Genomic DNA, 17,118 nt, shown 5'->3' with positions numbered 1-17,118 from the left:
TATTATGGGGGAGTCAGTGCTCAGAGTCAGGATATTGCAGAAATGGTTTTTTGTACTGAATGCTTTAATATTGTATATACATTTTGAAGCAAATCAAATGATATCAAGTCATTGGCCATCACAACAGTCGTGTTAAAGCCAGTTACAGATGAGGAAAGGGCTAGATATCTAGATTAATCTCTTTGTTTCCATCAGATATTCATGTATCATATGCATACATACAATTTGTATTTCAGGCACCCTTTCTACTAGGCACAGAACATGCACATTTCAGGCAACAGGGTTACATTTTGTATGTGTCCCACTTGAATAAAAAAGGTACTATGCCATTATTTATTTGATTCAGTGAAATGATGGAAGTGAAATCAGGTAAAATATTATTTATGGGACAAGATGTGTCCTTTTATGAACTGACAGATTCATGTTGCTTTTGTTTGGTTTTGTTTTGTGAGTTCTATTTTGTTTTTGATGGAAGATCCAGATTATTCCATCCTTTGGTGCAGCTATTGTAAGTTTGCCATCGCATGTGTGATATCAATTGACTGGTATTTTGGGGTTATGATTTCCAGATCCGGAAAAAGGTTTAGCCTGGGGCCAGATGTAGTGATTGATAGATATCTATACTATATCTAGAGCAATTTGAATGTACCGGTACTAAGTAACTGTGGGAGAAGGGAGATGGATCTCACAGGAACAGCCAATGAAATGTTACTGTCGTGAAGTTCGAACTTACAGCTGTAAGTCGAAGGGCACAACATAAGTCTTTCATATGATGCAGCATTCGCAGAACACAGTCACTCTTCCTGCGAAAACGATACAGTGTACATAATTGCACGTATCACTGAGGAAGTACTGGTGCACAGATGATATAGAACAAGAGGTTATACCGCACATGGGATCATGCTCTTGAGCACAACCAGGGTGTCAACGGCATGCCAATTTAAGGAGACTTGGCTAAATTTACACCGCATTATTCCTCGGGGGATCAAAGCACTTCTCTTTGGCCAGTCCCCGACTGCTCAGCTCGCATCCCAGTCGATGCGTACGGGAGCTTTTTTTGGGCAGACATGTTCAAATGTCACAAGACTGAAGACTTTCCTGTCTCGTGCAGATGGTAAAAGAGGAAGTAGCCGTGTTTTTGCAAGTGCCTGTAAAATCCCGGAGAATCGAACCTGCTTCGTATGACTAAAAGAATTACATTGAATCATATTTCAAGGAAAATAAACAAGGAGGGGAGATGATACTCTGTGACATATAATAAACATAGATGATGAGAGGAGAAAGGGGACCCCAGAAGACCAGGGAGGTACAAGAGGGGTTCTCTCTCACACCTCTCTGCATGGGACGCTCTTCAAGCTGTTTAAACTGATATTAATGTTTTGTTCACTTTTGTACAGTACCACCTCTCCGATTCAATATAAATCTCTGCAGATTCCTGGTTTCAAATGTGCAGTTTAAGTCATAAAAAAAAACCCAACAAACATTCTCTTACAGGTAAAATTTTCATTGACTTTGAACTCCTGCCATGTACTAACAATAAGACATGGAGTTGCTGGTTCTTTTGTGATTTTCTCTTACTCTGTAGAGACATGTATATAAACTGAAATGAATGAAAATTTTAATAACTTCTCATAAAAAGGCTTAGATTTATTTTGCACACATCTTTTCAATAGTATACGTGTATATAGGAGGAGGTAGCAAGTGATATATTCTTGACAGGGGCAACTATTTGACCCGCAGCCATGACCATAAACCACGAACATATCCCATAATGCATTGCAATGAGGTCTTCTGCTTCACAGTCCGGGACCCTGTTACATGAAAACTTGCTTTTGAAATTGATGCAGCTTGTATTTCAGTCAATCAAAAGTTGAGCATATTGGAACTTAAATGTGTTTATCGTAATCGAGTTTTATATGTATATAATTTGCATTCACTGTGGTATTCTGGGCCCTGTTGCATAAAAGCTGAGATCAAACATCTGTCAAAAGATGAAACATTCAATTCTCTGAATACTCAATTTTGATCTGACTTATATTACATTTTCTGACTTATGTTGGATTATGATCTTGTCATAGAACAGGACCCTGGTGATGAGGGGAGTGATGTCCACTGGAAAAAAAAAAGAACAATTATACGTAGATTATGAATCAAACTTGTGCGTATAGTTTATAGCGAATCTAGTGTCTGTATGGCAGTGCAGCTGTCTGTCTGTCTGTCTGTCTGTCTCTCAGTCTGTCTGTCTGTCTGTCTCTCAGTCTCTCTTGCTCTCTTGCTCACTGTCTGTAGCTCCCTTTCACTCTCCTTGTATATCATCCTTACCCAGGAAATAATGCATTATTTCTCGAGTCAATGTCGAGTTGTCACTCATCGATCAGACGTGAGGGCACAATCTATGGCAGTTCGAAATGTGAGAACCCATATGTTGGCCTCGAAGTACAGCCACTTCGTAGGTTAGATGATATGTGTCAAGGAATGCACTCGTTATATACAGTACATGCACACGTATTGTGAAGTACGTACAATGTAGGTCCGGGTCATGTGCAGAAATATGTTTCTCTATAACATAACCAAACAAAAAAGTAAGTTGTAAAAGTACAGTGTAGTATAGATTTAACTTTGTAGTCATTGCTGATAGTAACTGACAATATTCAGACTGCAATTGCATGTTATTAGAAAAAAAAAAAAAAACATGCAAAGGATCAAGGATATCAGGGATCAGTCCAAATGTTCTGTCAATAACCTTTTCACTTTTCACTGTTTTCAGCTTCCTCTAGGCTCATGTTCAAAGAGCTACATTGTACTAGTATTATACACAGCTGCTGTATGCTTTAGTGTTGAAAGGCAAGGATCCCTGCTATGGAGCAAAAATCAGTCTGCCCTGAATGTCACTTATATGCTGCCATATATCATCATACATGAAAAATCGTATTGCTTCAGACTGATCTGCCCCCCCCCCCTCCATCTTCATCACAACCCCATCCCAACCCCAACCTCTGAATTTGGTTAACAGGGACATTTTTTTGGTTTTTTTTTTGTTTTTTTGTGGCATACATGTTGCATGTGAACATCATAAATATGAAGCTATGCTGATATGTTGATTCATATCATAACATAGTAAACTAAAGTTGGTTTATTGCCTATGATGTGTAGATTTATATTAAAATGTGTTTTGCTTTTCTTGTGTTTTTTTTTTTTTTGTTTGTTTTGTTCGGTTTTGCTGATGCTCCTCCTTGATTTTACTCAAACTTTGATAATTTACTGAGAGAAAAATCTTGGCATGAAAGAGAGTATAAGTGCATTATCTGAAATGCATGTAAATTATGATTCCAGCAAAATCTTGCCATGAGATTCTAAACCACTTCCTCCATGAAATATTGCACTGATTGTCTCTGTAGTACCGGTACTATTTTCATACATCCCTCCTGTAAACAGAATGAGGAAATTCGGTATAACATATCCGATTCGTCTTGTGAGTGTGATGCGATGAACGCAAAAAGTGCAATACTTGTGCATTTGGTATACCATCAAATTAACAAGCATGAGGATATAAGTGTATTTAATCTGAAACACATGTAGATAATGATTCCAGCAAAATCTTGGCATGAGATTCTAAACCACTTCCTCTATTAAATATACTTGTACCGTATCCAGGCAATTACCCCCCTCATCATTGATTTGTCTGATTTTTCTCAAATTATCTTTTAACAAATTAGAAATTTTATCCAAACATTCAAGATAATTGTATATTAATCAGGCTTCAATGTGAAACTCACCAGAGAGGACAAAGTTCAGCAAAATGCTCACAAATTGATTACATTGCAGCTGTAATAAATGTCATCTGCAAAGCATTAGGAGTGACTATTGATTGGCTATTTGAACATACGTCTTTTTGTAAATTTACTCTGCCGGAGCATTTGCCTCCTTTTGTAGGTACACTTGTGTTGATCACGTATCAAATCACAATTAAAGTTCACATTACATTGTAAAAAGGGAATTTATTTATTTATTTTTTTTTTTAGTATCAGGGAAATGTTATGGGCCGGAGAAAGGGGGTAGCTTCAAAATGAAAATTGTGAAGATGCACTTTCTTGTTTGTTTTGCGAGTATGAAGCAAAACACAAAATTAGATTTTAATTTTCATTCAGTTGCAACAAAATCAAAGTCAAAGTGTCTATGTTGTCTTTTTAAGTAGTTAGTTCAGTGTTAGAATTGCAATTACCGGTACCATTCACTTGTTTTGCCCATTCTTATTGTATTTATTTATTTATTTTTTTTTTTTTGTAAATCCTGTTCCAATTCATTGTAGCTAGGGAAACAAAGTTTTATAAAATTACCAGTTATCAGCCGCTGGAAATTTAAAATCTGAATTTGAAGCTTGACTCTCAAAGTTTAGCAAGACACAGCAGCAGTCATATTAATTTCATAATAGTATTATATGTAGTAGTAGTAGTAGTGGTAGTAGTAGTAGTAGTAGTAGTAGTAGTAGTAGTAGTGGTAGTTGTTTTAGCAGTAGTAGTAGCAGCAGCAGTAGTAATAATAATAGAAGTAGTAATAATAATAATGGAAGTAGTAGCTACTGTAGTAGATGACATAATATTAGGAGTACATGTAGTATAATTAAGATTATGAGAAATAGTACAGTGGTTAGTGTGATAGTGGTAGTAGAAATTGTCCAAGTGATAGTAGTAGTATTTAGTAGTACTAGTAGTAGAAGTAGTAGTAGTAGTAGTAGTAGTAGTAGTAGTAGTAGTAGTAGTAGTAGTAGAAGAAGTAGTAGTAGTAGTAGTAGTAGTAGTAGTAGTAGTAGTAGTAGTAGTAGTAGTAGTAATTATCACTAGTAGCAGTAGAAGTAGTAGCAGGAGTAGTAGTTGCTGTTGTAGTAGAGGTAGAAGTACATGATTATGGCAGTGATGGTAATGGTGATATGAAACAGTAGCACACTGCATACTGTGTACATATCATCGTAATTCAGAGTCTAATATGCACATCTTATGGGAGTGATGACATTTGGAGCTATCTTCAACATTATCTGTCACACATTAGCCCGCTGGAAACTGCCAAAACAGAACTTAAAAGAAAATAAAAACAAATATAGACATTCCTCAAACCCAGCAGTCACATTGAGCTTCCCTGCAGCTTTTGGCTGAATCTGATTATAGAGGCGTTAAACCTGATTTGTAGGCATGGGATGGGGGGGGGGGGGGGGTTCATCCCTCTCTATGAATTCCCTAACTTCGGTTGAACCCAGTGAGTCAAAAAGGGAAGCAAATGTTTTGTCATAAAATTTTATCCAGAGGGCAATTCTCTAAAAATTTGCATTCTAATGACAGATTATCAAGGCACATTACATTAAAAAGAAATGAAAAAACAAAAAACTGTAGCATAACACACACACACACCACATACACACCACAAAGTTAGCTTTAAACTATAGAATCACCTTCAGTGCCCTCAAGGCATGTCTGTGTGAGCAGACTGTACAAATATCAGCAATATACATTATGCATCACTGGCCCAGTACAGGATGTTAATGTGGAGCAGTACTAATTGTGTATTTGATCGAAAAAAAGTGAATGTGGAGCAGGACAAATTGTGTATTTCGATTGAAGAAAAGTCGAGCAGATAAGTTTTGAATGACAAATCATGCATATTCCAACACATTTTTGATCATGCAATTCTGATTTCATCAGAGTGCCAGCACAGATACAAGAATGTTGAAATCACGCAATTTTTACTATATTTCTATATTTGAAATAAAAAAGGAAAGACAATGACTATAAATGGAACAAATGAATATTTTGCATATTTTATTGAAACAGTGATATTGGCAATCACATTTCAAATGAGGTAAGGTTGTGACATCATGGCCTTACAAGTCACCGTAGGTCCAATACAGATCTTCAATTAATTTCTATTTTAATACTAAATAAATGAAAATAAACACTTGTATCATTTGGTATCATGAATATCTTTTTGTATTGATTATGACTTTTTTGGGGGAAAATGGTTGTAGTTGCAATATCATCACCCAAAACATGTTTTTATGGTAAATTTGTGCACAAACTAACAAAACAAATTATGAGTAATTGACTTTTTCACCTCAGCTTATTTGCATATTACGTGTACATGCCGGCATGGCCTGTATTTTTCTCCACCAAAACATACCACCAATCAGACATATGAAATCAATGACTCTCATACTTCAGGCTCTTTGATATATAATTTTGATAAAAGTTTTGCATTCTTTCTGTACCTCTCTCTTTCTGTACCAATCTCTTTGATTGTACCAATTAATTTAAAATTAGTGTGTTTGTGACCAGGATTTTTGTCTGTGTGCCTGGATAAAGTTCAAACTGATTACTGTAAAAACAGAAATTTTTGTGAATCTTTTGAGCAGCCAAGATTTGTGAAATTAAAATGCATGCAAAAATTATTGTCTACACAATATACATTGAATAGTTTGCATTGCAAATATTTGTGGTTTTACAGGGAGGGGGGGGGGGAGGGTTTCTTTTTTTTTTTTTTTTCTGGGGAGGCATTAAATAGATTTTTTTTTCTGTGATTTTGCCATCTGTTTCCAGGGATTAATGTCACCCAAAGTTCACATGTGAATCAAATTCTTTCTTGCAAAATTTGTATTTTTATAAGGTTGTGAATCACAAAGTTACTTTGGTTGTTTTTTTCTTCATAACCCCTATTTGACCTCAAGTCATCAGAGATTATTACAGGGTCTTGTAAACTTTCTTAAAGTCTCATGGAAGGCAAAAATTTTTAAACCCACTGCCATTGCCCACGTGTGTTCATTTGGGAGGTCCGTTGGTTGTAGTGCATTGCCCCATACTGAGAAGCTATTACCCGCCCCCCGCGGAGCACACGGAAGGCCGGTGCTCTTCACCTGACGAGTTGCACGAAAGTGCATCAAACTTCATCTTCCGACTTGTCACTGTCAATTTCCAGCGCAGTGCCTCGAGAGGAAAGCATGTTTCCCTCCCCCCCCCCTTTTTTTTTCCGCAGTCTCATCGGAAATGGCATCATTGAAATGTGTGAATCAAGAATGCGAAGAGCAAATGTAATATCCAGTGTTGCCTAGCGTGATTCCACAAAGTTTACATTCCTTTTTGAAATAATTGAATTGGCAAATGTTATTATGGTTGTCTTTCCACAGCTAATTTTTCCTTCACACCTCCCCCTCCTCCCTACAAAAAAGAAAGAAAATATGAAAAATTGAAGAAGTGAGCGAGAGGAGAGGGTGCTTTATTTAGAATTTTCATGTTTTGCAATAACGTAAAAGTGTGATGGAACACAACTGCTTTCCTTCAATTAGTAAATAGGTTTCATAGGAGTGTACACAAACTGTATTTAAAGAATTTCTTAACCCCCTGTGCTGACACTCATTTTAACCTATGGATGCTCAAACATACACAGTGTGTATTGAAGCCACTCCTGGATTTGCGGGACAAAAAACACAAACTGTGCCCAATCCTGAAAATGTTTATTGCAGAACTTTCCATCAATTCCATCTGCTATATGATTGCGTTGTGTATACTAACAAACTGCTTTCGATATATGCCAACTTTATAACCCTTAATGTGCCCATCCAGGCTCTCAGCTCAGCTTGCCAAGCTTCGTAAATCAGCTTTCAGATAATTAGCGATACTCCAACCCGACCTAAGTTTAAGTCAGCCAGCCCAATCGGGCATATTAACACTGTGCTTCAGTCCAACAAGAGAGCTTTGATGGCACAATAGGGATTAGGGCTTTTAGGTAATTTCGATTCATTGACAATCAGTTTTCAAGCAAATGTGCCAATCAGGAAACATAGTGTAATAAAAACCTATGACGTTTGGTTGTTGAATTACCGGTACCAATCCTCAGTTCATTGCAAAATTTGCAAAATCTACGCCACGTTTCACAGGATCTACATTGTATCACCGCATTTCGGAGCGATGTACATAATATACTTTCCAGTGAATTCTGGCTCATATTCCGGAGCATGAATGATGAAGCAGAAATCTCTTATCAATAGCAGCGTATTTTGTCTCTCACCATTTGTATTCTTGGCTTCTTCCTGGAATGTTTAACCTTCAGGATAAAACTCACTTGTGAGTTTTTTGGGTAATGTTCATTATTCTACAGGTTCATTGATCCGGAAATGAAATTAGGATCGTTATTCCAAAGGTTTCTTATTCCGAAGGTTTGAAAAAAAATCCAAGAAGAAAATAGGGCTCAATATTTCGAAGGTTCATTAATCTGGAAATGAAATAAGGTTTCTTATTCCAAAGATTTGTTGATCTGAAAGTGCAAAGAAGGTGCGTACTAACAAACATTTGGAAAAATGACCCTTTATTTCTTCTTCATATTAATGAACCTTTGGAATAACGAGCTGTAAGTGAGTTTTCGTTGCTGTGGACAAGTGGACAAGTGAGTTTGCAGCATTCTGCTCCCTGCACAGTTTTATCTGTCAGTTGCTTTGCCTTTCAACCATCACAGTCAGTCCGCAGCACGTATGCTAATGAACCGATCCGGCAAGATTTATTCAGCACTCTCGTTGACGATCTTTGCGTTCGAAAGGTGTCTCGTCGTGCGAGATTTTGCGAGACTTTGATAGGGCTATGGTTTTCACAGTGTAGCGACTTGTATATACATTCGTAATGGCTACAAGTCACGGTAAATTGTTTTCCAGACTTTGATCTTTATTTTGATACTAAATTTGCCTATAACATCGGATCTTATCATGACTATATAATCAGTTGAATTTGCGTAAATTTTACCTGCTTTTCACGGAAGATTTTGTCATCTAAAGTTCTTTTTTGGTTCCTGACCGGATTAAGAAACTGTTGTTTCTGATTTTGGCTTTTTCGTAGAGAGGAAACTTAGATACTCATCATATATTGGAGTCAAGGAGACGCAAGCATGATTTATACTAGTTTTTCCGTTTTGAAATGTCTGTAAAATTCACTCCTAAGCCAGAAGTATGCTCCGCACAAAGTGTACAGTGGTGCGAAAGAGCTCTCTCATTGGACAGTGCGTGCGTTCAGCGCTTGAACTACACGCGTGCCAAGAAACCGCAAGTGGCATGAAACCGTTGTGTAGCAGCGTAATGACGTAATGCAAGCGCTGAGTGCAGGCGCTGTCCAATGAGAGAGCTTACTCTTGAGATTGCACGGTTTCAAGCTGATCAGCACTGACATCGATGTATATTTTACTGGTTCCTGACCGGATTAAGCAACAAGTTGTCAAGATATTTACATGGATACAAAGATTAGGAGATGGACTACCAAATAAAGCATTTTCATTGAGACGCAAGGTGAATTTGGTATTTTTTGACGTCTTGGAAAGTGTACTGCACGAATTACTTTTTTCATCATTTTTCAAGCTCAAATTACGCTATGATATTTTTCATTTACAATAATTTGAGTAACATGTGACGATAGTTTACATATTTTCCTTGAATTTGATACCAAATTTGTGAACATAAGGTGTATTTTTGTAGCCGAAAGCCCAAGGACAAAATCCCCTTACGCAGCTCATTACGTATGCAAGCCTAAAGCGGGCTTGCATACGAGTTGAATAAATACGAGCGAATTATCGGGTGCTGCGGACTGACTGATCAAACTTGATTTATTCTCAATTTTATGATCCAAATAAATCTAAATCTCATGGAAACTTTATCAAATAAGTGGTACTCACAAAATATAAAGGAAGTTAAAACAAATACAAGAATATTCCAACAGTATCAGGTCATTATTTCATTTCTAGTCTGTTTCATTCTTTTTTTTTTAATGATCTTCTTCTTTCTTGTCTTTATTTCCCCAAGGTCCACATCGGTGTGAAAGGATCTGTGCTGGACAGCTTCGATGGCTCGGCAATCGTGGGTGCTACCATCTCCGTCCGGGGCATCGACCATGACGTCAAGTCGGTGCAGTATGGCAACTATTGGCGACTGTTGCTCCCAGGAAAGTACAGCATCACAGCTAGCGCTGATGGGTAGGTGGAAGGTCCTTTGAGATATATCATGACATGGTTGCTTTCTTGGAAATCAGTCAACGTCCCCTTTTGGTAGCTTTCAGAAGTTTTTTGAAATCATCACTTTTATTTTTCAGCTTCTGGGGGATTTATATGTTTGTGTTTAAACTGAGAAGGTTTTGAGGTTTTGAGGTTTTGAAACAGGTTTTAAGGTTTTGAGTGAAGACGTCTTGCCTCGTGGTTTTATCTGCTTATGAAAGTAGAGGATCTGAAAGCCCCAAATTCATGTGGAATCTTGTGGGGGATATTGAAAACCAGAGTGTCTAGTGGTACTTCATTAATTCTCTTTGTTTTGGGGCAGAAACCCTTGGCGATTGCTTAGTAGTCAGCTAGTTCATGTTCTTTTCACTGTAATTACTATTTCAACTTCCTCTGCTCTTCAGATGACAATTGTACACAAACCTACAGCATATGATATGCATGTGCTAGCCAGGAGATAATTGTACATTTTAAGATCAACCATGCAAAACTCATTTTAAGCTGTTTCATGGCTTTTGGTACTATTTTGTTATGTAAGAATGCAATAAATGGGCCATGCCAGCTTTTCTAGCTAATATCCACACATGTATATGTAGAAAGTGATGGCTGCTGTGATGTAACCACTGGAACCAAATGAGGCAAGTTTGACTGGGATATTACTTTGGTCCCTGATTTGTTTTTTGTTTTTTTGTGTTTTTTTAACTTTTACTCTGTTGCCAATGGTAACTGGAGGCACTATGGTATAATGAAAACGATTCTGGGCTCAAAAAGGAGAGATATCAGGTTTTAATACTTGCCTTGTGCAAAAATTTGTCAACGCCCTGTTTGACCCACCTTTGCCCAGGTGTGCAGTAAATGGGTATCTGAGGTGATAGTTGTTGTACAGTCCTCTGGGAGAACAGTAGCGCTCTTTGCATATTAGGAGGCTTTTCTGGGTAAATAGGATTATATGTTAGGTATATCTCTGCCAAACAAAATTTGAAGGGGGTACATACTGTAGGATCCAGTGTATGGTCGGGCGGCATTCAGTTGGTCTGTTGCATATGTTACGGATCAAACTACATGTAGTTATTGTACACACTGTAGGCCCTACCTCTTTCAGTTTTTGAGCAATATTGACATAATGATAAGATTTGGCCCACATGGCTGCAATTATATTATGATGTACAAGGCTCATATCAATGTTGCCCAATAGTTACAACATTTTTTTTTTTTTTTGGTATTTTAAAACCCTGCAAGTGTTTTTGAGAATAGACTTGCTTCCCAAATTTTTGAGCATTTGACTTAAAATGTAGTCATGTAACCCTATAAAACTTGTTTCTTTTCTTACGTGTATATTCAAATTGCTAAATGTTTAATGTATACAACATCTATTTCTGATATATTTCTACGGCTCCCCCCCCCCCATATCCCATTAAAAAGTACTTACTATGAAGTACAATTGTATCGTTCAAAAAAGCGAAGAACAACATGATATATGTGATTTTATTTATGAATTTGTTCACAAAAGAGGTATAGTGGGTGAGTACACGTATGTTTGAGTCTGTGGCAAGCGTACTAACCAGCCAAAAAGCTGTACCTCCATTGACAGGGCATTAGCAGGGTCAACTTTTGTCCCTACATGATTTGCTTTGGTCCCCTTTTAGCTAGGGGGGGGGGGGAGCATGGATTACTAAAAACGCTTGTACTCCAGTCACAGTCCTTTCAGAACAGCAATTATTCATTTGTGAATATTTGGAAACATTTTCTTCGTGTTCATGGAGTAAGTTTGTTGTACAAGTCTGAAAACGAGTTTAAATCACAGGTCTCCTGAACATGTCACTCAAATCATTTTTAGCCATTTGGCGTAGAGGTTTCTCCTGATCAAATTTTGTTTGAATCTGGCTGCACATTTATAAAAATTGATGAGGTGGAGCGTAGCTTTACCACTTTTGATTTCTGCCAATATGCTGCATGATCTTTGATTGTTTGTGTCTTGTTTGTCCATGTTTGTCTGTACAATTGCACACGTATATAAGGAACTGTATTTTTGATTGACAGGTCACTTAGCATTAGATGCAGCTGTTGTGTGGAATTTCGTTTGGGGGTTTGTAGTAGGGGAGGAGACTAATTACATTGTCTGAACACACCGCAACTCTAAATGCACTTTCAAAAGCGTAATACAGAAGCGTGGTTACATATAGGAGAAATTTCAGAAGTCAGAAAGAGGGCACAGACACTTAACTAGACTTCCCCTGTCCAGCTGCCCGGAGATGTATCCGTACTGACACACTTGCGTCTGTCACAATGAATAGATACTGTGTATAAGGGCTGCACACTGGCGCCGGTCCGACGGTCAAGACCGGCAAAAGTCACTGTCGGACCGGTAACTTTTCAGGAAATCCACAAGTTACCGGTCCGACATGACCAGTAAAAAAAAAAAAGCGTTGGCGGGGTCAGTAGAAAGAAAAAGATCAGCCCCGATCAGGGAGAAACAGAATGCAAAATATCGCATTGTTCAACACGTTTTACGCAAGTTTTCGAATATGTCTACCGGTGCAATTGTAAAGTAAACATACAATTGTATATTAGTTTTGAGCACTAGCAGTCGACCAGTTTATTCGCGCTCGCTTGCGCATTGGCGCTGCTCACGCACTGCCATGCTATGCAATACATGCAAAGGATGTACGGTACAATGTAACTGTTGAAATGCATGGATTGTTTCCCCGATCCCGTTTTGTTTGTTCGTTTGCTTGCGATCGGCGGTCATGCCAGACAAGAAGCATTGATAGAAGCGCACGCATTTCTGGGTCATTTTACTCATGATTTTTTTTTTTTTTTAACGCAAGATCGATCCGATCCCGGCTTCGCAGCTGCGTGGCAGTTGACATGTTAGAACTATTTTACTTGTGCCGATTTTTAGAAAAAGTAAAAACATATTCTATATTCAGCGATACAGTAAATGAATATTTTCATTCGTTCAGAATGGTCTCATAATGAAGATAGGCCCGAAAAGGATCACGAAATCGGCCCTTAAAAAAATGTAAAGAGATAATACAAGGGAGAAAAAAAAATCATGAAATCATCGCAGTCCCGCTTACATATTTCAGGTAGAAATCGTCCCAAAAAGGATCATGAATTCGGCCGCGTCGTACACCTTTCAAAAGCTCATACAAGTACGAAATGCGAAGAGATTATAGAGGAGAAAAATAAATAAGGACATATTAATTTGGTGCGTGCATCATAAAAGATTACAGCCGAATAACAATTCATGAAATCAACGCAAATCCGTTGAAATTTGAGGAAATAAATAGGCGCAAAAAAGATCTTGAATCCAGTCCTGCATGCCGTGTCGGTTATCAAAAACGCATGCACAAATGCAACGAGATTATCGGGAGAAAAATAAAGGACACACCCCTTCTGGTGCGTGCATTACAAAAGATTACATCCGAAGTAATTCATGAATTCGCCACAATCCCGCTGATATTTGAGGTAGAAATAGACGCAAAAAGGATCGTGAATTCGGCCGTGTCGTATACCTTTTAACAACGCATGTACTAAATGGTAGGAGATTAGCGGGATAAAGATAATGTACACATTTTCAACCCCTTTTGGCGCTTGCATCATATAGATTACAGCCAAAGAGTAATTCATGAAATTATCGCAATCCCGTTGAAATTTGAGTAAACAATAATAGGCGCAAAAGAATCTCGAATTCGGCCCTGCGTGCAGTGTATAATTTTGAAAACGCATTCACAAATGTGAAGGGATTATCGGGAGAAAAATAAAGAACTTATTTTCAACCCTTCTGTCGCGTGTATCACAAAAGATTACAGCCGAAATAATTAATGAAATATCGCAATCCCGCTGATATTTGATGTAGAAATAGGCGCTAAAAGGACCGTGAATTCGGCCGTGTCGTATAGGCCTACCTTTTAAGAACGCATGTATACGATATGTGAAGAGATTATTGGGAGAAAAATACAGGACACATTTTCAACCCGTTTTGGCGCGTGCATCATAAAGATTATAGCCGAATAATAATTCATAAAATCATCGCAATCCCGTTGAAGTTTGAGGAGACAATAGGCGCAAAAAGAATTATGATTTTTGGTCGTGGCGTATATCTTTTAAGAACGCATTTACGAAATGCGAAGAGAAAAAAATAAAGGACACATTTTCAAACCATATTGGCGCGTTCATCATAAAAGATTACAGCCGAAGTAATTCATGAAATCATCGCAATCCCGCTGATATCTAAGGTAGAAATAGACGCAAAAAGGATCGTGAATTCGGCCGTGTCGTATACCTTTATGCATACGAAACGCGAAGAGATTATGGGGAGAAAAATAAAGAACGCATTTTCAACCATTCTAGCTGGTGCGTGGATCACAAAAGATTACACCCGAAGTAATTCATGAAATCGTCACAATTCCGCTGATATTATTTTGAGATAGAAATTGGCGCAAAAAGTATCATGAATTCGGCGGTGTGGAACATCTTTTAAGAACGCACTTACGAATTCGAAGAGTTTATCGGGAGAAGATAACAGGACACATTTTCAACCCCTTTTGGCGCGTGAATCATAAAAGATTACAGCCGAAATGATTCATGAAATCGTCACAATCCCGCTGATATTTGAGGTAGAAATAGGCGCAAAAAGTATCATGAATTCGGCTGTGTGGTACACATACATCTTTTAAGAACGCACTTACGAAATTCGAAGAGTTTATCGGGAAAAAATAAAGGACACATTTTCAACCCCTTTTGGCGCGTTCATCATGAAAGAATACAGCCGAAGTTATTCATGAAATCATCGCAATCCCGCTGATATTTTGAGGTAGAAATAGGCGCAAAAAGGATCGTGAATTCGGCCGTGTCGTATATCTTTATGTACGGAATGCGAAGAGATTGTGGGGAGAAAAATAAAGAACGCATTTTCAACCATTTTAGCTGGTGCGTGCATGAGATCACAAAAAGTTACACCCGAAATAATTCATGAAATTGCCACAATTCCGCTGATAATTTGTTTGAGGTAGAAATAGGCGCAAAAAGTATCATGAATTCGGCGGTGTTGAACATCTTTTAAGAACGCACTTACGAAATTCGAAGAGTTTATCGGGAAAAAATAAAAGGACGCATTTTCAACCCCTTTTGGCGCGTGAATCATAAAAGATTACAGCCGAAGTAATTCATGAAATCGTCACAATCCCGCTGATATTTGAGGTAAAAATAGGCGCAAAAAGTATCATGAATTTGGCCGTGTGGTACATCTTTTAAGAACGCACTTACGAAATTCGAAGAGTTTATATCGGCAAAAAATAAAGGACACATTTTCACCCCTTTTGGCGCGTGTATCATAAAATGTTACAGCCGAAGTAATTCATGAAATCGTCACAATCCCGCTGATATTTGAAGTAGAAATGGGCGCAAAGAGGATTGCGAATTCGGCCCTGCATGTCGTGTACCTTTCAGAACGCATGCACAAATGCGAAGAGGGTGTCGAAAGAAAAATAAAGAACCCCTTGTAGCTCGTGCATCAGAAAATATCACAGCTAAAATAATTCATTAAATCACGGTTATGCAGCAAGTTCGTGCGCCGATGTTTAGAAAAAGTCACAAACGCATGATACAATCTGATTTTTTTTTTCATTATCATTTTACACTGTAATTCACGAACAAACATTCTATTTTTTTTCTCATTTTTTTTTTTATTTCTTGTGCAATAAATAATTCAAGTTTAAAAAGACATTAGGCCTAATCAGTAAAATGTACATGGGGGGGGGGGGGTACGTCCATAAAAACAAGAAAATAAGTTTGCAAGTAATTTAATGTTTTTTTTTAGGTTGCCGTTGTTGACCGGTAAGTTTTCTGTTCGGACCGGTAAAAAATGGTAAAATGGGGCATCTACCGGTCCGACAGAGACATGTCGGACCGGCAGAAAAAATGGGTTAGTGTGCAGCCCTGGTATAAGCATTGTGCGTAGAGCATTAGTCATTGTGAAGACAAGCTTAGGGAGATCTACTTTAAATACAAACGTTCATTATAGGCACGAGTATTTAAGCCTGTTGTTTAATGCATCACTATTCCCTGTAACTGGCACAGTGACAACCTGGGAAAATTACTGAAATGATGGCATTGTAAAATATATTGCCTAAAAACAAACCTTGCATACTAGACAATAAACTTCACGGCTACAACCCTTGCTATTGTCTGGGTGCAGGAAGGGTGATGTGATGTGTATGTGTACTTCACTCTAGATCAAATGCATTGCCAGGTAATTAAATTCTGGTTGAACTGGTTAAGCTGACATTATAGCCGAACTTTTCTTTCCTACCAGTAAACACCTGTTAATTCATCTACTAGACATCATCCCCCTGGATTTTAAGTGATGAAACTTTGCTTAAATAGTAGCAACCTGAGTAATCCTTGCAGCTCAGCCATATGAAAATGCCATTGGCATTGTACATGAGCATATTACCAGGGGACTGAAGGAGTTAATCGGGGCTAGCAACCACCTGGTCATCATTCCGTGAAGTGACTGTACACTCCAGGTTGAGCCCATACTTATTGTGAAACTTGCTAAGTTGTCGGGAAGTCCCAATCGTGAAAGGTTAGACTTGCTAATTTTATGGCTTCCCTACACTGTAATCTACATGAGGAAGACCTTCAATTCTTTTTTTTTTTTTTTATGCCGATTTGTATGAACCCAACTTTTGATGTTACTTTTTCCAGGTATACAAGCCAAACGCGCGAGGTGGAAGTGAGCGAGCATGGCGTCGTGAGGAAAAACTTTCGACTCCGACCTCTGACAAGTAAGAATAATTAGCATTTCTTCTTGAGTGCAAGAATCACGTCGGCATGAATTGTTTTGCAAACAAGTATACAGATGTGTTGCATGTGTTTTGAATGCGGTTTGCCCTTAAGATATTTCTTAGTAATGTTTTTGCCAATATGTTGAAGGGGTCGTGCTGGAGCACCTTCTGGACTTTCTTCCCATCTTTGTTTGATGTATGATCAAATGAGATGTTCAAACAAAGAAAATCAATGTCCAGACTTTTATATTCCCACATAACCAGTGTTCATTTGTCACAAACATGTTTTTGTGAAGAAGTTTCGCTGGTGTTAAAT

General features: G+C 38.0%; 1 protein-coding gene across 1 annotated transcript in view; it reads left to right on the top strand.

Annotated features, from left to right (window-relative positions):
* The window catches only part of LOC140227319 (carboxypeptidase D-like), a 53,873-nt gene that overhangs the window by 10,935 nt on the left and 25,820 nt on the right, over positions 1–17,118 (top strand). Inside the window, exons 3-4 of the mRNA XM_072307736.1 lie at positions 9,821–9,990; positions 16,723–16,802. Of these exons, the coding sequence (XP_072163837.1) occupies positions 9,821–9,990; positions 16,723–16,802 (250 nt within the window). The remainder of the gene's footprint in view (positions 1–9,820; positions 9,991–16,722; positions 16,803–17,118) is intronic.

The sequence above is a fragment of the Diadema setosum genome, chromosome 4 (assembly GCF_964275005.1).
Source record: "Diadema setosum chromosome 4, eeDiaSeto1, whole genome shotgun sequence".
Lineage (NCBI taxonomy): Eukaryota > Metazoa > Echinodermata > Echinoidea > Diadematoida > Diadematidae > Diadema > Diadema setosum.
This window is presented reverse-complemented; position numbering and strand designations above follow the sequence as displayed.